The following is a 24,698-nucleotide window of genomic DNA, read 5'->3' on the forward strand; positions in this document are numbered from 1 at the left end:
AATTAGTGAATTAATTGATGGAGAAATAGATTTAAATGAGGAGAAACTGACAATTAATAGATGATGTCGAACCAAATGGCAGGGAAAGTTCTGCCTAAGATTCTGATTGGGATGAATCTGTTAAAGAATTCAGTTTAAAGAAATTAGCAGAAGGATTGGACTTGACAAGAAAGTTAGGAAGTTATTTTACAGATAATGATCCTTCAATGGAGCACTCTGGAAAATTCACAAGACAATTGGATATTTGTTTAGCTCCATATTATGAACTTAATAAAAAATTGCAGCATAGTGGTAAGCAAGGTCTTTTTACTGACTTCTTGATAACTAAACTAGCCAATGTATGCATTGAGAATTGTACAAATGATGTCCAAGAGATATCAAGTGATGATGACATCCAACCACTCATAAATAAAGAACATCTACAAAATGTTCGTTTTGAAGACAGTGATGACGATTAAAATATGCACTTTATTTTATTTTGCCTAAAACATTTGTGCATTATGTGCAAAAGTTTATGTACAGTTTATAAGTTTATACTATGTATTTGTTTCATAGTTTGTTTTCTAAACTTACATGAATTACCTCGATTAAATAGAATATATTTTGTTGAGTATGTCATTGTTGTTTATATAATTTAAAATAAAAAAATAAATAAAAAACGATTTTGGAACATAACCCTACTTTTTCTATGTGATCTAAGTCTCGCATGATGCGATTTATATAACACGGCATTTCTATGGAACCTAATATCCGCGTTATACAAGGGTTACCTGTATATGGAAGTACAAGGCTGGTGATTATGACAAGCTTGGGAAACAGCTTATAAATAGCATGGAATGAGGAGTTGAGCAGTAAGGAAATAAATGCTGCTTGGAACCGACCAGGGCTTCTAACCTAATGTCCAATCCTCACCTTCTCGTGGTGCACCCTGTTGGGTATCTACTTGAATACTGAACAAACGAGGATGGGCTGGCAATTTGGGATTTAGCCGACCAAATTGTATTCTTATTGGTTAAACCAAAATAAAAAATGATGGTACAACATGACAAAATTTCATGCCGGCTGGGGCGTCGCCCGGTTAAACAAGGGCCCTGTTGTTTTCGCCAGGGAACCAGGGCAAACAGCGAAAAGTCAGCTACTGGAACAAATCTGAAAACAAACCCCAACTCAGCATCACCAGAGTTAAAGATCGGTACTATCAATGTAAGAAGCCTGAATGGCAAAGAAATGGAGCTAGCTGAGAAATTAGATAAATACCAGATCGACATAATAGGGGTGACTGAAACAAAAAAGACCAAAACTGGTGAGATCTTTCTGAGTAATAAATACAAAATGTTATATTCAGGCAATGACAATCAAGGAAAAGAAGGAGTAGCCATAGTATTCTACACAAAATACAAGGCTAATCTTCTTGAATGGCAGTCAGTCTCAAGTAGAGTAATGTAGGCAAATATGAGAATGGGGAACTGGACAATGAGAATTATTTGTGCCTATGGTCCCACAGAAGGATCTACTAAGGTAGAAGTGGAAGAATTTTTTGAGGCTTTAGAAAAAGCAACTGACACAATGAAAAAGGAAAAGTTGGTCCTTGTTGGGGATCTAAATAGCAGAGTAGGAAATGATTGTGAGATATACAAAAATATTTTGGGAAAATTTGGAGAAAAGAGCAAAGCTAATAACGGCAAATATCTGTTGGATTTCTGCTCAGGACATGGACTGGTTATTACTAACACCATGTTCCAACATAAAAATGTGCACAAATTCACATGGAGAGAAGAGGCTAGGAATAAGAAAAGTCTCATTGACTATATTATTGTTGATAGTGATGTTTTCTCCCTGGTGCAGGACACCAGAGTGTACAGAGGATTTGAAATTGGAAGTGATCACTATTTAGTCTTGAGCAGGATAAAATTGAATTTCATATTGAAAAGAATAACATGTAAGAAAGTTTTAAAGCGAATAAAAGTTGAGCAGCTCTCAGATGTGAACTGTAGACTAAAATACACAAAGACTATTGAAGAAAAAATGAAAGAGTTTGAGAACAGGAATCAAACCTTGGAGATTCAGTGGCAAACTCTGAAGAAAACATTGATTGATTCTGCTAGAGAGGCATGTGGTGAGGTTGTCTGTAAGGATAAAAAAATCAGAACTCCTTGGTAGACACAGGAAGTTAAAGAGGCAGTGAAGGAAAAGAAGAAAGCACATCAAAAGTTCCTGTCAAATAAGTCAGCTTTTACTCTTACAGAATACAGAGACAAATGTAAGAAAGCTAAACACTGTGTAAAACTAGCTAAACAAAAGTCATGGGAGGACTTTGGGAAGAATATAGAAAATAAATATCAAGAAGGTGGCAAAATATTCTGGAGGTTGTTGAAGAAGCTTAGGAATGGAGGAAAGAGTGCTGTAAAAGGAATTAGAGATGATAAAGGTGACATGAAAACGGGAGAAAAAGATATCCTTGAAGTATGGAGTAATTCTTTGAAAAACTGCTAAATGAAATAAGCAGTGATGACAGCACAGTGGTAAAAAACACTGCCCAGGCATGCAGTCAGGAATACATATCCATACTTGAAGTAGAAAAAGCCATCAAAGGCTTGAAATGTGGAAAGGCAGCTGGAATAGATGATATTCGACCAGAAATGCTGAAGTATGGTGGTATAAGAGTCTTACAGTGGCTGCACTGCATAGTTCAGAATGCCTGGACAGAGGGACGAATTCCCGATGATTGGAGTAGAGCTCTCATAGTACCCATATATAAAAAGGGAAATAAAACTGCATGTGAGAATTACAGAGTTATTTCCCTTCTGAGTGTCCCTGGCAAGATCTATGCAAGTATATTTGAGAAACGGTTGAGAAGAATTGTGGAAGAAAAGCTTGGTGAAGAACAAGCTGGATTCAGGCCAAACAGAGGCTTTCAGGATCAGATCTTCACTTTACAACAAATAGTCGAGAAAGCACGGGAATATAACAAAGATCTGTATTTAAGTTTTGTCGATTTGGAAAAGGCATATGACATGGTGCCAAGAGAGAAGCTATTCGATACGCTGCAGTTATATGGTGTCAATCAGTGGGCATTATATCAAGCAATACTTAGTCTTTATTCGAGTTGTAAGTCAGCAGTTAGAAATGAAGGAAGTACAGGAAGATGGTTTAATGTTAAATCTGGTGTGAGACAAGAATGTACATTATCCCCTCTGTTATTCATTATCTATATGGATCACATTATGAAGGAAAGTGGTATTAAACATAATATCAAAATTGGAGATGTTAATGTCAGCTCTTTGCTTTATGCGGATGATGTTATACTTCTAAATAAATCCGCTACAAGTCTTCAAGATTCTCTGGCTAAATTGAATAGCTGTTCTAATAGATATGGTATGAAGGTCAGCAATAAAAAGACAAAGACAATGAAAATAGGCAGAATCATTGAAAATGTCAACTGTGTTGTGAATGGAGAACCTGTGGAACAAGTAAAACATTTCAGCTACTTAGGCACGATTTTTACTGAAGATTGTAAACTAAATATAGAAATAGACAACAGAATCAGCAAAGCTGGTATGGTGGGAAGTCAATTGAATAAATTCATGTGGAATAAGAGAGAAATTAGCCAGAACACTAAATTAGTTGTATACAAGACAGTGTTCAAACCAGTTTTAACTTATGGATCTGAGAGCTGGGTCAAAAGTAAAACACTTGAACAAAGACAAGAGGCTGCAGATATGAGAGTCCTGAGAAAGATTATAGGTGTGAACAGATGGCATCAATGGCAATATCATATTAAAAACAAGGGTATTAGGAAAGAACTTGACATTGTCAGCATCCAGGAATGCGTTAGCAGAGCTAATCTCAGGTGGTATGGTCACCTAAACAGAATGGGCGAGGAAAGATTAGCAAAACAAGTGTTCTCTGCCAGGTTGGCAGCAAAACGACCCAGAGGAAGACCAAGATAGAGATGGATTGATACGGTTCAAAGTGCCTTAGACCAGTGCTTCCCAAGCTTCTGGATGTCAGGGCCCCCTTTGGAAAAATTAAAATATTTCACAGCCCCCCTCGAAAAAAATCGTAACATAGACATATATTATTATAATATTTATTGTATTTATATTTAATACAAAACATACACAGCGAATATTGCAAATATTAAATTTTTAGCATCTTACATACACACTTGACATGGCACATTATCTCATATTTTTATATAGATAGATATATTGTTATTGTACATATGCAGTAGTACAAGCACATGAAACGTAAAACGATTAGTAATAAAGAAAGAATTAAAAACATAAAAGAAGTTTAATAACAATTTAATGTGATAGATGTGTTTCAATGCTGCTACACCAATATCAGGTGAAATATTTGAAACTGCAATTCTTAGATTTCTGCTTTGAAATGAAACTTTTATGAATACTCATATATTTACTAATATTCATTAAGCGCCGAAATACGCAGGAAGCAAAATTTGTGAACCCGCACCAATGTGTGATTTTTTTTCAATTAAAATATAAAAAATAAGAAAAAATAAAAATTAAATAGATTCTTTTAAGATTAAAAAAAATCTATTTAAGTCTTAAAACATTTTCAATTTGTTTTCATTATTTCACGGTCCCCCTCAACAAAACTTGCGGCCCCCAAGGGGGCCACGGCCCGCAGTTTGGGAAGCGCTGCCTTAGACAATAGAAATATAAGATCTGATAATGTTGGAGTCTTGACAAGTAACAAACTGATTTGGAGGAAAATTGTAGATAGGAAGTTAGTAATGATATAATTTTTTCATGTAGTACTATCATATCCTGTACACCCCTTGTGGGTACATGACAGGAATTTGATGATGATGATGATGATGGGAGCTGGCAAAGAAATACCTAACTCCATCAATGTGTGAATGTATTCCAAAGGTCAAAAGGCTGAATAAGGTTGGTGTAAAATGGATGAATGAGGGGGGGGCAGGCTTAAACATGGAATCTGGAAGAAGAACAAGAAGACACTTTGGAGGCAGTACAAGATGAATAATGGTAATAATCAGTTACATGAAGAGTATAAAGAACAAGTTAGGAAAGTGACTCAGTAAGAACAACAAAATAGCAGTATGTTATGGTAACAGCTGCAGAAGACATTGCTGAGGTATTCGGTGATCAGTATATAAGGGTGTTTCATATAGAAACTTAAGTGTAGAGAAGGATAGTTTAATTGTGAGTGAACAGGAGGTGTTTGAAGAAATAAGTAACCTCGATGTCAACAAGGCAATAGAACTTGATGAAATATCACCGCACCTCTTAAGGGAATATTCCAGGGAATTGGCCATAGTATTGGCATGCCTGTTTAATATGAGTCTTACAACAGCACAGGTTCCATGGAAGTGGAAAGAAGATGAAATTGTTCCACTGCATAAAGGTGGTGGTGATAAGGCTGTGGCTCAAATTATAGGCCAGTCTGTATATCTGGAGTTGTGGTGAAGGTACTAGAGAAATTGGTGAGAAGTAGGATACAGAAATGGGTTCATATCAACAGTATTCTCTGTGGTTATTAGTATGTTGTTTTTTAAAGGGGGATTATGCTTTACGTAACTAACTTATGTATATCAAGGTGACAAACGTGGACAAGGGAGATGCATATAAAGTGATATACTTAGATTTTGCAAAAGCTTTTAATAGACTGCCACACAACAAGCTGTTAAATAAATTGAAAGGAATGGGATTGGATTGGATCGGTAACTGGTTATCAGATAAGTATCTGAAAGTTGTATATAGGGGGTACAGTATCCTGACAAAATAGGTCACTAGTGGTGTGCCACAGGGGACAGTTTTGAAACCATTGTTGTTCCGTTTGTATATGAATGATATTGGAATGGGTTTAACTAGTGTGATATGCAGCTGTTTGCAGATAATGCAAAATTCAGGAGAGGAATAAAGAGTCAAGTGGATGTTATGACCTTACAGGATAACTTGAATAGATTGCATGAATGAGCAGGTAATTGGAACTATCAGTTTGTTGTTGCAAACTGTAAGGTTTTGAAATTTGTTAAGCAATAATGGGATGTAAAGTATATATACAGGGTGTTCGGGATAAATTTGACAGTTTCGTAAGGAAAAAGAAAATCTTTGTATCTATTAAATTTAATGAATTGACAAAAAAACATTACAGGCAGAGTTAATTACAATACTATCAACAAGATTTACTCAAAATAACCACCATTAGCATCGATCACAGCTTCAATTCTGCTTCGGAACCTCGAACAAGCTGATGCTACAGTCTCCCTGGGAAGGGCCGCAAAAACTGTTTTAATTTTATCCATTAACTGGGCTTTTGTATTACTGGAAGTGCGATTGGTGTCTTTTTCAACTGCGCCCCATACAAAATAATCCATGGGGTTAAGGTCTGGGGAGTTTGGAGGCCAAACATTTGGACTGGTGAAGTCGTAGAAATTTTCAGACAACCATTTTTGACTTTTCCCAGAGGTGTGGCAAGGGGCCGAATCCTGCTGCCATACATACGGCCTACCATTGGCTACCCTTGTTATCCAGGGCTTGACTACAGTTAGCAACTCCACGAACAAAGCCCGAATTCCAATGCCAGGGTTCTTCAACACCTGTTCCTGCAGATTTGTGAGGAATTCTGCTGTACGAACGCAATCAGATCGTCTGCTAGGGATCTTTCTTCTTGCTACATCCTCGTAGTCACCATTGCAAGTCTCTAGTTCATGCCTGATTGTTTTTACTGTATTCAGGGAGCATTGGGCAGCAGTCGTAATATCCTTATTTTGATGGCGGGCACGAATCATCATGATACAAGTTATTCTCTTCCATGATTCAGGTGGGTTCCAGCTATCCATCCTTTCTGACATCTTGTATATGAATGAAGAAGGGTCCAAACTTTTAAATGAAGAGAAGTGTGTGTTAATACATGTAACTTACGGAAAAATATAATTAATTATAAATATGTCAAATTTATCCCGAACACCCTGTATATATATATATATATATATTCTTGGTGGGGAAACTTTAAAGGAGGTAGAGGAGATGAGAGATCTGGGAGTGCTGGTGGACAAGGACCTGAATGGCAAAGGCCACATTGCACAAGTTGTGAAGATGTCACATCGAATAATAGCAATGATGAGGAGAACCCTGACATGCAGAAATAAAGAGTTTATGATGCCATTGTATAAGGTCTTGATTAAGCCCCATATGTATTATTGTATACAGATTTGTTCACTACGTTTTCATGGTGACAAGGATATGTTAGAAAAGGTCCCGAGAAGATTCGCAAAGTTGTCAGTGGTCTTTGTAATGTGGAGTACAAAGACAGATTGAGACATATAAGTTAGTCAGCGGTTGTTATTGGGTTGACATGAAAGAGGGTGTTTCATGGAATGAGAGAGGGGGTAAAACAAGAGACAAGCCCTGAAAATTGTATGAGGAGTGTGTGAGCAGACAAGTGAAGAGGAGGTTCTTTATGTGGAGAGTGGTTGGCGAGTGGAATGCATTGCTTGAGTCTGTTGTGAATGAAGACACATTGAATTAGTTTAAGGTATGGTTGGATGAGCATCTTGTAATAATAATACAATTGGGATAAAGACAGCATTATGATTATATGAGTACAAATGCAGACAAGGAGGGTGACTCTTTTGATAAGTGTAGCAGAAGTGCAGTATGAGCAGCAGTCAGCTCATAAAGTTGGTGGCTGGGGGAGAAAGAAAATGAAAACATGAAATTCTTTTAGTATGCAGGCAGTAGAATGATTATGAAAGATGATATCAGTTTTTGAAAGTGGTAGAATAATAACAACTGTGTATAATCGAGCTGATATATAAAATTAGTAATTCGTCAAGGTATTTCATCCTCATGAAAGTGATAGAAGTTTAATAAACAAGGTAAATGAAATTGTTGCATTAATTGAGTCTGTTCACCCAAGAATTGTTGAATTAAGTGAGACATGGTTGGACGAGGATGACATCCTGACAGGAATAGAGATGGAAGGATATGATATGCTTTGTGAAGTTAGAAATGGTAAAAAAAGGGAGGTGGGGAGTGCTGTTGATGATAAAGAACAAGTTATATTCATACAAAGTAGATATGTAGGAAGAAATAATGGCAATGTTTTTTAGCAAATTTTAGCAAATCCATGGACAGCATGGATTTGCTAAAGGGAAAGCCTAATGTGGGTTTTGGTTCCAGAATGTTGATTATAAAGAAACATTGAGGAAATGCAATTTGCAGATGCTGGTGAATAGGCATAGGAGGAGGGGCAGGGGGTATGATTGAGACATATAAGTTGGTCATTACCAGATTAATGTGGACGAAATTTTTCCTAGAATTGGGAGAGAGAGAGAGAGAACAAGAGACCATCTCAAGAAGCTGTTTAAGGAGAGAGTGAGGAGTGTTTTTTTGCAAGGAACGTGGTGAGCAGTTGAGATGGTGAATGCATTTAAGGTATTGTATGATCAGCTGTGTGACAGAGAGTCCATGGAGGTCTGATGATGATAACAATTCCACTCTTGCTGGATGAATAATGAAATTTGATGCTTTGAACCTCATTTCAAATTTGTCAGGTCATCTCAGTTTTGTTTTCAATTGAGCTATTTTTATTGGCAAAATTATCTTCTTCTCTTCCGTAGTCCTAAATCGACTGTTGTGTCGCTCATGGCTGGTAGATGATGTTCTTTGTTAGCCTCCTCCAGTCATCCCGGTCTCTTGTTCTTGATGTCAGTTGAGAAAGGAGGAATTTGTCCATTTTTTGATGTCATCAGTCCATTTTAATCGAGGTTGGCCCCTAACCCTTGATCCCGGAATGATTCCTTCTAGTGCTTGCTTTGGAATGCCATTAGTCTCTCCACATGTCTGAACCATTTCATCTGTCTTCTTCTGATGACTGTCAGAAAATTTTATCCCTGTCCATTGAAAAATCAGTTTTCGAACATTTTCATTTTTTTCGTGAGCCGGTATAGGAAATTCTCAAAAGTCTTCTCTAAGTTTTCATTTCAAAAGACCGGAGTCGCCTCTCATCTTCTCTCAAAGTCCAGGCCTCACAACCATACAAGAGAATAGAATTCACCAAAGTGTCAATTATTCTTAGTCTGGTTGTGATTGCTATTCTGTTATCTCCACAATGGTTTTAACTTCTGTAGGGCCACAGTTGCCTTAGCATTTCAGTATTTAATCTCAGTTTTTGAGCGACCATCTTGACTCAGCATGCTTCCTAGATAAGTGAACTTGTTTACATTCTCAATTTGTTTATTGTCAGTTTGTATCTTTAAGGGTTCAATGTCTGATTTTGAGGTTATCATTGTTTTTGTTTTTTTGCAGGTTTATGTATAATCCATATTTTTTTAATGTTCCAAAAACGCAGCTGGTTTTGTAGTTCTTCACTTTCTGCCAGAAATTATACAAAATTATAGAAAACGAAATTGTCTGAAGTACATAAATCAAAACTAGCTATTCATTTTCAGTTGGTGTGATAATTCACTGTAAAATGCATTAGCACCTATTAGATGCATTTGGTATGTTCATTCATATAGAAGTTATTCCCCAGCTCCAGCTAGATTGATTTTATTGAAATTTGGTATTTTACATTCTTATAAAAATTTGTCTTCCTAAAATTCATTTCATTCATAGCCATTTAAGTTCATAAATTGGTGAAACATTTTGAAATTATTATTATTATTAATAATTATTATTATTGACAAAAAAATCACAGAAATTATAAGTATTATTGTTATTTTTTTGACCTCTATGAAGTCAAAAGACTCATTGTGAAAAGATAGTACTAGTCAATACAAAGTCTATTGTACCACTCTTAAATTCATCCACCATCCTCTTAGGCAGTGCAATCCAAACTCATTTTACTCTCTATGCCAAGAAATTACTTCTTACCTTTTTACTTACTACTGCCTTTTGTAACTTTCAGGAATGGCCCCTTCTTCTACCATATGAAAAATCTCCTCACTGTTAATCCAGTAATAACCCTTTAAAAGCGTAAATGTCTTGGCATGCCTTCTGTCTCTTCATAATCAACATCGTACAAACCTGATATAATTTTTGTTATCTCTTTCTGTACCCAAATAATAAAATAATTCTGCTCTGGCTAGCTGAACTCCTAAATACCAAATTTCATTAAATTCCATCTGAAAGTTGTTGAGTTTCTCAATTTTGATTTTATTTAGACCATTTTAATAGCAAAATTAGGCAAAACAAAATTATTTATTTATAGTACATGGCTAGTGTTACATTTCTTTGTGAACAGCGGAAAGGAGCGATGACAATGGGCCACCCCTGGAAGTTACGAAAAGAGGCTGTGCGCAAGAGAATGAGGAGTGGTTTATTTTGCGTGGAGGGTGGTTGAATCTTGGAATGCATTGCCTGAGAGAGTGGTTGGAGTGCGGACGGTTAATGAGTTCAAGGAGTGGTATGATAGACTTTGTATTTCCTAAAAACGACCTCCCACGATTAGTCTTTTGACTCCATGGAGGCCTGGATAATAATAATAATAATAATGAATGAGCCACTATAGAAATGTTATTATGAAATGTGTCTGTTTCTAAGCAAGAAAATGATTGAATACAATCATTTTCTTGCTTGTATAGACTTTTTATTCCTCTGTTAATATTAACAGAGGCACAAGAAGTTTTGAAAGTCTGCATGCATTTTCTTGATATGCAAAACTAATATTATAAAAGGTAATATATCAGTTTATATTAGTTAGCTTTATTAACTGAAATTCTAATTTCTCTCCAAATTGAAGGAACGGTTGAAAATGCTTAGTTTTGGAAGGAGATATAAAGGCAGATGGCCAGAGGCTGAACCTGAGTCCAGTGAAGATGGTAAGTATCTTTTCATTTTATAAACAAAACAAAAGATGCACAAGGTTTGTTTCCTCTGGGAGTAAAATGAATAGAGTGATAGAGGCATTCGATATGAGGATTAAGCAAGCAAAAGTTAGTAGTGGTAGTAGGGACAAATGTCTTGACTGGGAACAAGGAACACATAAGATTGGATATCAGGAGGTTGTTGACAAGGATAAAAGATAATAGTGTGGCAGGAAAGGTAGTCAGTGTGTTGCACAGGTATGACAGTGATGAAATGAGGCAAAATGTGTGAGGAGAAAGAAGTGCGGTTTGTTAATGTGTTGAATGAGTTTGAAGGATGAATTGAACTGTATAAGAATGATGGATGGCATCTGAATGGTTTCGGTGGAAATCATTTGGAGAGACTGCTGCTGTAAGGTAGAGGATGAGTGCAGAGAATGAATCTAATCAAGTAAGAATTGATGTGAAAGAGCAGAAGAATAAGAAAAGAGAGATTGAAATGGTGCTTATGAGAATGAGAGAACAAGTGTGTACAAGAGGGAAAACAGGGTAGCTCAGGGAACATAGTGTGAGAAAGGATGATGCTCCAAGAGGATGCGAATGCATTTGTAGACAAAAAGGGAAGGGGATGACTTAGGATCATGGGAAAACAGTTGGATTTGAAGAACATTCTTAGATGAATAAGAAGAAAAAGAAATGGCTCAAGTCAAGTATGGAGAAGTCACGTCTAATATACAGTATCAGTGAAACTTGCTGTAGACTCAGGAATGAGCTGTTATGTTTGTATACAAATTCTAGAAGTGTAAGAAACAATGCAAATGAAATGGTTTGCATTAATTAAGTCTGTTCAGCCAAGAATTGTTGGAATAAGTGAGGCATGGCTGGATGAGGATGACATCCTGACAGGAATAGAAATGGAAGGGTATGATGTGTTTTGTAAAGATATAAAGGGTAAAAAGGGAAGGGGGGGGGGGTCCTATGGATGATACAGAAAGAGTTATGTCCATACAAAGTAGAGATGCAAGAGGGAAATAGTGGTAGTGGTTTTGAGGCAGTATGGTGTGAGATAGAGTTGAATAGAATGAAATACTTAATAGGATGTTGTTATAGACCTGGTAATGTGGATGGTAGTGACCATGAAATGTGTAATCAAATTAGGCAAGCAAATAAAACAAGGGTGATAATTATGGCAATATAGACTGGGATGATGAGATAGCAACTGGAAATGAGTTTTTGAGGGACAACTACCTCAAGCCTCAACCATCCTCACCCAATCATGGGTGAGGATGACAACCTGACAGGAATAGAGATGGAAGTATATGATGTGTTTTGTGAAGATAGAAAAGGGAAAAAGAGAGGTGGAGTGCTATTGGTGATAGAAAAAGAGTAGGTCCATACAATGCAGAGAGGTGGGGGGGGAATAGTAGCAGTGATTTTGATGCTGATGTTGCTATAATCTGGTAATGTGAAGGGTAGTGATCATGAAATGTTTAAACAAATTATCCAAGTAGATAGGAAAGAGGTGATCATTATGGGCGATTTTCATTATAGCAATATGGACTGGGATGACGAGATAGCAACTAGAAGTAAAGAAAATTAGTTTCTCGAGTTTTTGAGAGACAACTACCTCAGGCAGTATCTAACAGAGGACACATGAGAATTCAGAGGATGTTATTATAAATGAGGTGTCAAATCACCCTCCAGTTAGTGAGATTGACCTGGTGATTATGAGAACCTGAGGAGACAGCTTGCAGGTGTAGCATGGAATGAGCAGTTGGCTGGAAAGGAGATGAATGCAACTTGGATGATATTTAAGAAGTGTCTAGTAGAAACAGCATCTAAATATGTTCCAAGGGTGAGAAGGTTAAATAAGGTAGGTGTAAAATGGATGAATGAAGAGATTAAGCATGCGATACAGACAAAAAAGTCATTATGGAGGCAGCATAAGAGGAATAGTAATAATCAATTCCATGAGGATTACAAAGATCAGGCAAGGAGAGTGATTTTGGTAAGAATAGCAAAAGTGAAGTATGAGCAGTAGTTATACTTCACTTTTGCTATTCTTACCTTTTGCTATTCAAAAAGAATCCTAGGAAGTTCTTTTGATATGTAGCATTGGCGCACCCAGGGGGGGGGGCAAGGGGGACCTGGACCCCCCCCCCCCCCAAAAAAAGAAAAAAACACCAGAAAAATTTCCAAAAATCTTTTCCTAATTAAAATTCTTTTTTTTTTTTTTAATTTTTGTTGTGTTGTGTCTTCTATTTTTATGCTACTTATGAATTAGCAGTCACATAAGGTGGGAATATCCTGTAGCTCTTGGGAATCCTGGCTGCTGTGAACGCAAGGCGAATGAAGTAGAGTGCTCAAGGGCTACTTCGTTTGCCTGAACCTAGCCAGAGGAGATCACAGGCATCGTGTATTGGCGATCACTGCAGATGCTCAGTCATAGCTCGTATGCAGTAGTGTGTATTCTCAAATCGTCTACTCAACTTGCCCCCCCCCCCACCAAGATTAAATCTTGAGTGCTCGGCCCCCGTCCAAGATTAAATCCTGGGTGCACCACTGATATGTAGTCAGCAAGAAAAAGAATGATTATGAAGGTGATGACATTGATTGAAGAAATTGGCAGAAGAACAACTGCCGCAGAGGATATAGTTGAGATATTTAATGAGCAGTTCATAAAGGTCTTTCATTCTTGTCAATGTGACTTCATGGAGCATTTGAGAGCAGCTGATGATGATGAAGAGGAGGAGAGACTGACTGTCGGTGAATGACAGTCAACTGTGAACAGGTGAATAACAGTGAACAATATATTATCAAGTTGAACTGACTGTTAGACTTGATAATATATCGGCACGTATTTTGAAGGAATGTGACAGGAATTTGGCAATATACCTTGACATATGTTTAATATGAGTCTTTCACTGGGTCTAGTTCCAAAGAAGTGGGAAGGCAAGATTGTGCTGCTTCATAAGTGAGGTGACAGAACTCAAGCATCAAATTATAGACCTACCTGTGTGTGTCAGTTGTTGTGGTTAAAGTGTTGGCGAGACTGGTGAGAACCAGGATCCAGAACTGGGTTGACAACAATGGTATTATCTTTGATGGGACAGCATATGTTTGCTAAAGAGAGGTCATGTTTTATTAATCTGCTTACATATTACAATAAGGTGATGGCTTCATTGGACAAAGGAGATGGATACACAGCAGTATACTTAGATTTTTTTGCAACGGCTTTTGTTAGATTACTGCAAGATAAGTTGATAGTCAAACTAGAGCATATGGGGTTGGATATTAGACTAGTACATTTTATCAGAGAATGGCTATTTGATAGGTATCAGCAAGTTGTGTATAGGGCAATAATATCCAGGAAGAGGAAAGTCACTAGTGGTGTGCCTCAGGGATCTGTTTTAGGGCCATTGCTGTTTAACCTATATGTTAATGATATTGGCAAAAATTTGGATGGGGATATTTAGTTATTTGCAGATGATGCAAAGTCGAGATGAACTATGAGTAGAGAAGATGTTGTTGCCTTACAAGAAGAAGACCTGAATAAATTGAGGGAATGGGGATGTGAGTTCGATGTTGCAAAATGTAAAGTTTTAAAATTTGGGAAACAAAGATGGGTTATAGAATTTGCACTTTGTGGGGATATATTGTTGGAGGAAGAGGAAATAAGCAATCTTGGGGTGATGGTGGATAAGGATCTAAAATTGTGAGGATAACCATGCCAGCCTGCTTGGCCGAGTGGTTAGCGTATCTGCTCTCCAGCCAAAAGATTGCGGGTTCAAGTCCCACCGTGGGCATGTATACTTGTGATTGTCTGTTTTGATTTATTCGTGTGTGTGTCCCCCATTCTTCAGCCACCCGTTAGGACTGGTTGAGCCTTTCTGATGAGGGATAAAGTACTATATCCTGTGATGTAGCCTGTGTGTTCATTGGGCCAGTTTGCCTGCTTGCGGAATGAAAAACCTCAGATAAATTGGTGGAAAAAATCTACTGTCCACACCCAAGACTGGCTAACTTGGCTATGGCTGAGCAAGATCCTTAAGCTCCTCACGTTGTCGACAGGAATCAAACCTAGGACATTCCTTCCCCAGGCATATGGTTGTGAAGCGCATAACCACTTGGCCAACTGTGTGGATGTGATTGTCTGTGAAAATATTAGTGGTGGTGGACAGTAGATGATGTGGTCTCTGTCTCCACAACTCAATTGGTGAATTGAGTTGTGGAGACAGAGAGTTGTAGAGTAGGTGCCCTCCCTGGAGATGTCACGTAATAATAGCACAACAAATTCTGAGAATGATGCGGAGGACACTGACTTGTAGCAGTAAGGAGATTTTTGTTCCATTGTATAATGCTCTGATTAGGCCACAGTGTGCAAAGATTTGGTCACCTGGTGTTCAAAAGGACAAAGAGATGTTGGAAAGGATCCAGAAGCAACTGACTAAGATAGTTTTTGATCTCTGGAATGTTGAGTATGAGGAAAGATTCACAGAGTCTAGCAGATAGATAGCAAGAAGAAGGATGATATGATAAAGATGTACAAGTTGGTAAGGGGTTCTCATAGGATCAGTGTTGAAGAGGTTTTTCATAAAATGGTGTGAGATCAGGGGAGAACAATAGGTCATCCCTGGGAGCTGTATAAAGAGGGTATGAATATGGGAGTGAGAAACAGAATTTTTGCATGCAGAGTGGCGAATAATTGAGATCCCTTGCCTGAGAGTGTGGTGTCTGCTGAGAATTTGAATGTGTTTCAGGTGGTATGATGAGCTGTGTGTATGACGAAGGACCATAACTAGAAATAGATATGCTATAGCAAAAAGAATTTCATTCAATATTATATCAAGATGACAGATTAAATGAAGAAGAAGAATACAACTGTGAAATAGTTGAAGTAGTACCACAGATTCCACCAGAAATTACATGGAGAAATTTTCTACAAAATCTTAGCAAAACTATTTACCTTCTGTCTGAAGAAAAATAATGTACCAAGAACATGGAAGAAGACTACCCTAATTCTGATACATATAAAAGGTGAAGGAGAAAACTTGACAAACTACTGACCCATCAGTCTACTATCGGTGATTTACAAAGTTTTACAAAAGTCTTAGCTCATAGACTTTGTATGACTCTAGACCAGTGGTTCCCAAAGTGGACAGTGGGATTACTTAAGGGGGAGTCAAGCAGGAAGCAGGGGGGGGGGTGCTGAAGGTATGCTGAAATGTGCAATAATTAATTGCTGGCATTTGATTATTATTATTATTATTATTGTTTCCAAGACATTTTTCATTGTTTTCCATGTTGTTGTTTTCCAAAACATTTTTTGAGTTTTTTTGTTGATAATTTCTGAAGTGGTCCTTTTTTTACCTTAATAGTACTGAGCGTGTTATAATGTATTTTCCCATATTCGTATTTACCGAACAAAAATGTGAAGCTTTTAGCTATGTAAGTGTTGTGTCACAGCTTGGCAAATTATAGGTTCTGTTATATTGTGAGGATATAAAGATAAAGATTATTATTTACAAAAACTGCTTTCAAATATGTACGCACGTTTATTTCTGCATGCTCCAGAATAGAAATGGCAGATGCAGATACATCAAAGAAGAAATGTAGGCAGTATAGCATTGAATACCTAAAATATGGATGCATACCAGCAGCTGCCAATTTGTGAAAGGGTCTTCTCTAATGAGGCCATGAAGCCTTCCAGAATAATTGAACATTTCAAAAAGTACATCCTGACAAGGCAAGTAGATCAAGGATTTACTTTCATTGGAAGTTCCAGATTAGGTAATAAATCCATTTTCCGATACTGAAGTAGTGAGAGCCATGGAGTAAGAACTAATTGAGCTACAAAATGACTTTGAGCTGAAGCCAAAATTTAAGAAATCTTAAAATCTTATGAAGAGTTTTGGTTGCAGAAAGAGATCTCTACTCTTTCTGCAAAGAGATTTCAAAGCCAAATAGAGAAACTACAAGAGTTTCATGATGAATATAGAAACTATAAAAGTTTTAGTGGATCCAAACGTAAGCAAACCTTTCATGACAGGAGCAACTCGTAGTAAAAATGAAGTAAGCTCTGATCATAGGACAACAAATATCAATGGAACAAAATATCATGGATGAAATTAAAAAACGTACAATGGTGGAAAGCACTTGGAAAATTATATTCAATATTCAAATCCAACTACCATTATACCTGAAGAGAAAAGTTTTTAACCAATGTATTCTTCCTATATTGACATATGGCTGTGAAACATGGACACTAAAGGCAAAGGAAATTCAAAAATTAAGAACAACAGAAAGAAGTATGCTTGGTATTAAGACTGGATCACAAAAGGAATACATGGATAAGAAATCAAACCAAAGTCTCTGACGTCATAGGAAGAGTGAAACTTCTGAAGTGGGCTGGGCATATTGCTCGAAGACGAGATCATTAAATCTTCATCCAGCAGTGGATTGACAATGGCTGATGATGATAATTATCTGCACATGGACAAAACCAATAGAATGGAATATGAGTATAATAATACCTATATTTAAAAAGAGGATGAAAGAAAATCTGCTAATTACAGAGGTATTAGTCTATTGAATACATGCTACAAAATATATAGTTGAATACTTAAAGAAAAATTGAAAATATACAGTGAAAAATATTATTAGAATGTCAAAATGGTTTTAGAAAAGGATGCTCTACATGGATGCAGCTTTTTGTTTAAAACTGCTTATAGAGAAAAGAAGAGAATCTAATTTGGAAATTCATCTTTTTGTTTTAGATTATGAAAAAGCATCTGATAAAATTAAAAGATATATAATGTTTGATATATTACATACTGTTTGATATCAATAAGTGCAAGGTGTTGCATTTTAGAGTGCAGAAATATATTGATGGCATCATATTGCAGGAAGTGGATGAGATTAGAATTTGGGAGTGATGGTTGACAGTAAACTGAAGTTTAGAGAGCATATTGCTAGTGTTGCAAAGGATGCACATTGTAGTGCTGTATGATAAGAAGTACTCTAACATGCAAGAATAAGGAAGTGTTTGTGCCACTGCCAGTGCAGTAACGAGGGTATGAAGCACCTGTGGCAAGTGTCTGACTTACACCCCCTAACCCGAAAATTTTGAAAAATTTAAATGTAACAAGTTAAATTTTATTAAATGCAATATGTTAAATACGTACTATTAACCCCATCAAAATGAGTTGCAGTGTGTTGCAGAATTATTTGTGTGTCTAAAGTGACGTATTGCCGAAATTTAAAAAATACAATAGAAATAGTGGACTTTTATATCTATTTATTCATTTTTATTTTTTATATTTTTTTACATTTTGCACCCCAAACCTAGTTGCGCCCATGCAGGTGCCTCTTTTGCCATGCCCTCTTTATGGCACTGGTTAGACCACACTTGAACTGTTGTGCTCAGATCTGATCACCCTGGTTTTCAATGTGATGTGGAGACATTGCAGAGAGGCCAGAGACAAGTAACTAGGACAATATATCAGGAGTTTGGAATGCTGGCTATGGGGCGAGGTTGAAGAGATGTAGATTTGGTGGATAGGAGGAAGAGAGAGATGATATGATAGAGATGTTTAAATTAGTGAGAAGATGTTATCAGATTAATCCAGAGGGATTATAAAAAGTGTAGAAGGTGAGGGGGGGGGAGAACCAGAGGTCATTTCTGGAAGTTATGTAAAAGTGTGGTGAAGAAGGATGTGAGGAGTAAAGTTTTTATAAGGAGAATTGTCAATGAATGGAATGCATTGTCAGAATATGTTGTTAATGCAAGCAGTGTTAAGGACTTTAAAATTCTATATGATAAATATGTTGTCAGTTGAATGAACCTCCCACGATGAGTTTGTCAACTCCATGGAGGGTGTAATAATAATAATAATAATAATAATTTATTATTATTATTTATTTATTATTACTTCACGCCTCCATGGAGTCCAATGACTCATCGAGGGAGGGCTCATCTACAACTCTGTTTCCAGCACTCAATCCTCAACTGACCTCAACTACACCAGCACCATCTACTGCTGACCACCACCACCATCACTAGTATTTCCACAGACAATCACAAACATCTATGCCCATGGTGGGATTCAAACCCGCAGCCTTTTGGCTGGAGAGCGGATGCGCAAACCCTAACCACTCAGTGGTTAGACTTAGTGGTTATTATTTGACGCCTCCAGGGAGTCCAAAGGCTCATCGAGGAAGGGCACCTGCTCTACAACTCTCTCTCCACCACTCAATCTCCCAACTGACTGCAACTATACCAACACTATCATCTACTGCCGGCCACCACCACTAGTATTTCCACAGACAATCACAAACATCCATGCCCAAGGCAGGCATGGATGTTTGTGATTGTCTGTGGAATTCAAACCCGCAGCTTTTTGGCTGGAGAGTGGATACACTAACCACTCGGCCAGCCAGGCTGACAGCTTTGTAATAATATATTACAAAGAATAAATATACCTATATTTTGCTACATGTAATATTGAATATATGCAAAGATAATAAAATAAAAATAAATGAAAAAATGTCTGAAAAACAATCTATAAACCAAGGAGTAAGACAGGGATGCCCTCTGTCTCCAACACTTTTTAATATTTATATTAATGAAATATTAATACAATGGAACACCCAATTGGGTTATATAAATAACCCAGATATCGAAATTTGCCATACTAACAAAATAAATATGCTATTATTTGCAGATGATTAGGTAACAATATCAGATAAGGAGGACAATTTACAAGAGCAATATATAATTTAAACATTATAGTAGAACAGTTAAAATGAAAATATCCATGGATAAAACTAAAACAATGGCATTTTGTGAACAAGCTCCAATTAAAATTAAAACATTTATTAATAATAAAATAATGGAACAGATAAATACTTTTTCTTATCTTGGATGTGAAATGTCATATGAAGGAGAAAAAGACATAAAATTAAAAACTTCGAAACTTTTACAGATTATTGGTCTAATAAATAGAACACCCAATCCAAATATTGTACAAAAAGAAACACGCTTGAAAATATACAGTACTTTAGCAGTGCCTGCATTATTATATGGCAGCGAAATTTGGGCAATAAACAAACAAGTGAAATAAGAATCATGAGAAGAACTGCAAAATACACATTATTAGACAAAAAAAGGAACGAAGATTTTTAAAAGAACTAAAAATAAAATCAATAGAAAAAAACTAAACAATTACGAACAAAAGGAATAGAACATGTAAACCGAATAGCCAACACCCGATATCCTAAACAATTAATAAAATATAAACCAGTTGGAAAGAGAAGGCCAGGTAGACCTCAGAAGAGAGTATTAGATATTGAAACTGGAACAGACCAATATGGTCTATATCTGTAATTAGTTGTTGAAAGTTTTTCACTTGGTTATATTATATAAATTAAAGATACCAAGAAATTATATATAGTTGGTTTAATCCATTATCCAAGTGTAAGCAAACAAAGTTTGTGCCTGAGTATCTTTCAGGACTGGGGCAACTCATGGCAAAGGTAGTATGACTTCACATCACTTGCCTTAATATCCCATAATGCAAAGCACGTCTCCTTGCAGACATGTATAATGCTATGCATTATGGAAAGGGGATCACTACCCAGACTGGTTTCAAACTTTATTGAGGTCTCACTGGGAGCCACACCCGGAGGCAAGAGATACCAAGGTTGAAGTAATGCAGAAGTCATATTTTCCTATTTGCGTTGCCAAAAGTTGTCACACCTTGTTATTAAAATACTCTGGATTAGCGATAGATAGTCGTTGAAAGTTTTTCACTTGGTTATATTATAAATTAAAGATACCAAGACATTATATACTTCGTTTAATCCATTATCTAAGTGTAAGCAAACAAAGTTTGCGCATTATGGGATACTAAGAAAAGTGACGTGAAATCATACCACCTTTGCCATGAGTTGCCCCAGTCCTGAAAGATACTTCAGGTGCAAACTTTGTTTGCTTACGCTTGGATGATGAATTAAATGAAGTATATAATTTCTTGGTATCTTTAATTTATAATATAACCAAGTGAAAAACTTTCAGCAACTATCTATCTCTAATCCAGAGTATTTTAATAACAAGGTGCGACACCTTTTGGCAACTCAAATAGGAAAATATGATTTCTTCATTACTTCAGCCTTTGCATCTCACTTCCAGATCTGGCTCCCATTGATGAGACCTCAATAAAGACATAAGAGCAATATATAATTGGTCTGGGTAGTTACCAAATAAACAAATAAAATGGTCTGGGTAATGACCCTTCCCATAATGCATAGCACTATACATGTCTGCAAAGTGATGTGCTTTGCATTATGGGATACTAAGGCAAGCATGTGAAGTTATACCACCTTTGCCATAAGTTGCCCAAGTCCTGAAAGATACTTCTGGTACAAACTTTGTTTGCTTACACTTGAATAATGGATTAAACCAAGTATATAATTTCTTGGTGTCTTTAATTTATCTGTAATTAGTGTTATGATGCTGATGATCTGAAAGAAAGTCATCAAATACTCCACAATGGGCTGCTCTTAAGAAAAAAAAAATCCATCTTAAAAAATGTCTTATTCTTATTTTTGTTATAGAAAATGATGTATTTTCCTTTTAGCAGATGGTCCTATTTATTATTATGTGTCACCTGCAAGAAATCCAAGGACTCATCACAGGAAGGCACTCTACTCTGCTATACACATCTCACCGTTTTCCTTACAACTTAATTCTCTGACTACATGCAGTGACACTGCTACTATCAACAGCATCTACTATCCATCACCACCAACAACAGTATTTTTTGTTTGTAAATTGTGTGTATTCTCATGGCCAATTTGCCTGTATATGGGATAAAAAACCATGCTACTTCCTTATGAGATTAACTAACTCACCTTGAGTTGAAAAAGCTCAAATAAAAATTCCTCTGATCATAATGAAAATTAAACACAGGTTCTCCATTTGGCCACATGGCCTGGATATGCCCCACAATTTCCTAACACACCTAAATAATCAATATTCTAAGATCGAGTTTACCTTAGAAAAGGAAAACAACAACAGTCTCCCATTCCTATACACTTTGATTACACGCCAGCCTGATAGATCCCTGGTATTCTCTGTTTACAGAAAACTTACTCATACAGGTAGACACATTCACCAGCAGTACATCCCCCCCCCCTCAACAATATGAGATTATCAAAACCCTATATAACAGGGCAAAATTAACCAGATTTTCTTGAACAAATTCTCAACACTTTCTTATCCAATGACTACAATTCCCCATAAAGTTCAAAAAAAATTAAAATCCTGTAACCACAACTGCCCCTCCCCCTTCAGAGTAGAGATTACTCATGATCTATCACCATTCCATATATCTGGGGCACATCTGAAAATTGACAAAAATTCTAAGAAAATATAACCTTACAACCGCTTACAGACCACATAAAAAACTGGCATCTCTTATCTGCTCCACCAAATATCAGCCACATTCTTCCATAGACCTACCAGGCTCCTTGCAGTTGCAAACCATCCTACTATGGACAAACAGGAAGGACAGCTAATATCAAAATTTCTGAGCACAAGGACCACATCTAGTTCCACCAATACAGCCATTCAGATGTTAATGACCATGCTTTGGACACCCACCACAGGACATGCTGGAAGAAGGCCACTCTATTACACTGCAGCAAATACAGAAGGCTGCTCCTTGAATCTGCCTCGGCCCTGAAAGAGAGTGATCTTCTTCCAGCATGTCTTGTGTTGAGGTTTGTCCAAAACCTGTGTGTCCTGCCAGAGGAGTAGAATGATACTGGGTATTGTTCTACTATAAAAAGTTATCATTTTACTTGGAGGTATTACTTTAGGTTTATTATCTTCTGGACTTTTCTTACATAAAATACCCAGTATTCACAAATAAACTTCTAATATTTACAGGCAGTTTCTTGTTTACTTTGCTCTCTGCAGTTAGTATTAGGTAATCATCTCCTTAGAAAGGCTCCTCCTTTTGTGCTGAAATTATTCTCTCTGTATTCCATTCTTCCTCACTCCACAATTTTTTTATTTTGTTGTTCAGAAGTTGAAAATGGGAGAAGGAGTTCTTGCCTTAGAAGCACTCTCCTTTTCATCTGGTACATGTTCTTCAATGTGATCTTGAGAGAGAGACAGTTTACCCCTAACTTTTTAATTCCTGGAATACAGTTAACTTTAATATTAAATTCTTGTATGTCTAAGGCCCATCTAATTATTCTTTGATTTTTATCCTTCATGTTATTTAACCTCTCTACTGGCCAATGTGGATGAAATTGTGATACCAAATTGCACTTCTTATCTGTGTTATTCAGTGAGTTTTAGAGCTTCGTATCCAGATTTATCTGGACATCTATAGACATTGTGGCAGGTTGGGGAGTTAAACAAAAGAAAAGAACCTGAGTATTAAAATTATCCAAATGTGTTCACCAGACTATTCTCATGAAGTAGAATATACAGAATTTTTAGAACAACTACAAGAAGAAACAGATGTACAAATAAGAAAGAAATATCCTGACAATCTGAGGAGATTTTAATGCGAACATTGGACAATTTTTAGATTCTTATGCAGATGTTATGTGTGCAAGCGCCCCTTGAGGTGAATAAGTGTAAGAGTGGAATGAACAAGCAATGCTGATTGCAGTTTCTCAAATCTTGAATTTGAATGGAACACATTACTAGATATGAGAGTAGTTGTCGGTCCAAGGGAATATTGCAATTCATGTATAGCCAGAGGGATCAAGAATAAGAGTGAGGATAAAAATGTAAAAGGGTATTGTATTTTCAGGGAGGGTAGAAGGAACAGAATGGGGGAAGGGATGCGACTAAAGGTAGCTGAAGAATTGGAACTATCAAAATTTCAGGAGGAATTCAAGGTTGAGAGAGATGCATCTTTGAATTTCTCCTGTTAACTTCGTAATATTTAAGGCTGTCTGGTGTGAGATTAAAATTAAGACTAACCAGATTGCTACTATAGATTTGGGAGACACAGAAAGATGTGGAAACCATGCATTGTGAGATTAGCATAGTGAGTGCAGGTTGAGCAAATTATTTATGGAAGCTTCATCTGTGGGTACATAGATCAGAAAGGTAGCTTTCTACTCAGCCTCTAATTGGGGGGGGGGGGGGAGAAGTGATCATGCAGTCTTGTCCTTGGAAGTTGCTCAGCATGTGTAATTTTCAGTTAAGAAGAGGTATATGTGAAACTTGAGCTGATGATTATGATAAACTGCATAGCTTGAAGGAGGCAACTAGGAATAATGCCATGTTATAAAAAACTGCAAGGGAGTGATGTCAGTAGTTGATGGGAAATGGTCCAGGGTGTTTGAAGGAAGTAGTATCAGACTGCATACCTATGGTCAACAGGATAAACCAAGTGATAGTTAAATGAATGAATAGCATCATTAATTAGAACTTAAATATTGCAAAGGGAAAATATAAAGGTGATGAGCACAGGCAAGAAGGGGTGACCAGCATAGTAAGGGAGGCAAAATCAGGTATTAGAGGAAATTAATTGAGAGGCTAAAGGAAATCTCCCAAAGAGTTACTTCACTGTCTAGCAAATAAGAGGAAGAACAATTATGGAAGAATAACTTTAATGATAACTCGAAAACTATTTCATAGATGAAGTAGTTATTGAGTGATCACTTTACAAGAGTGTATCATCAAGGCAGAGATACTATAGTTGAGATATTGCTCTGGAAAGGTCTCGAGGATGTGGAAAGAAAGCAGGATAGTTCTGTTAAATGACAATCCTAGACAAAAGTATAAAGTTACTGTTAGGATATCAGGAGGTTCAAGTATTGGAACGGTTGGTTAAAAGCACAATTCAGGAATGGGTGGAGGAATATGATA

General features: G+C 36.8%; 1 protein-coding gene across 3 annotated transcripts in view; it reads left to right on the forward strand.

Moving 5' to 3' along the window:
• Window positions 1-24,698, forward strand: part of LOC150107593 (uncharacterized) — a 279,745-nt gene that overhangs the window by 201,914 nt on the left and 53,133 nt on the right. For all 3 annotated transcript variants that reach the window (XM_090391408.1, XM_090391406.1, XM_090391407.1), the window contains one exon: window positions 10,738-10,816. In XM_090391408.1, coding sequence (XP_090247534.1) covers window positions 10,738-10,816 — 79 coding nt within the window. The remainder of the gene's footprint in view (window positions 1-10,737; window positions 10,817-24,698) is intronic.

This window comes from Typopeltis vanoorti, chromosome 4, assembly GCF_054136105.1.
Source record: "Typopeltis vanoorti isolate ZY-2024b chromosome 4, IOZ_Tvanoo_1.0, whole genome shotgun sequence".
NCBI classification, from domain to species: domain Eukaryota; kingdom Metazoa; phylum Arthropoda; class Arachnida; order Uropygi; family Thelyphonidae; genus Typopeltis; species Typopeltis vanoorti.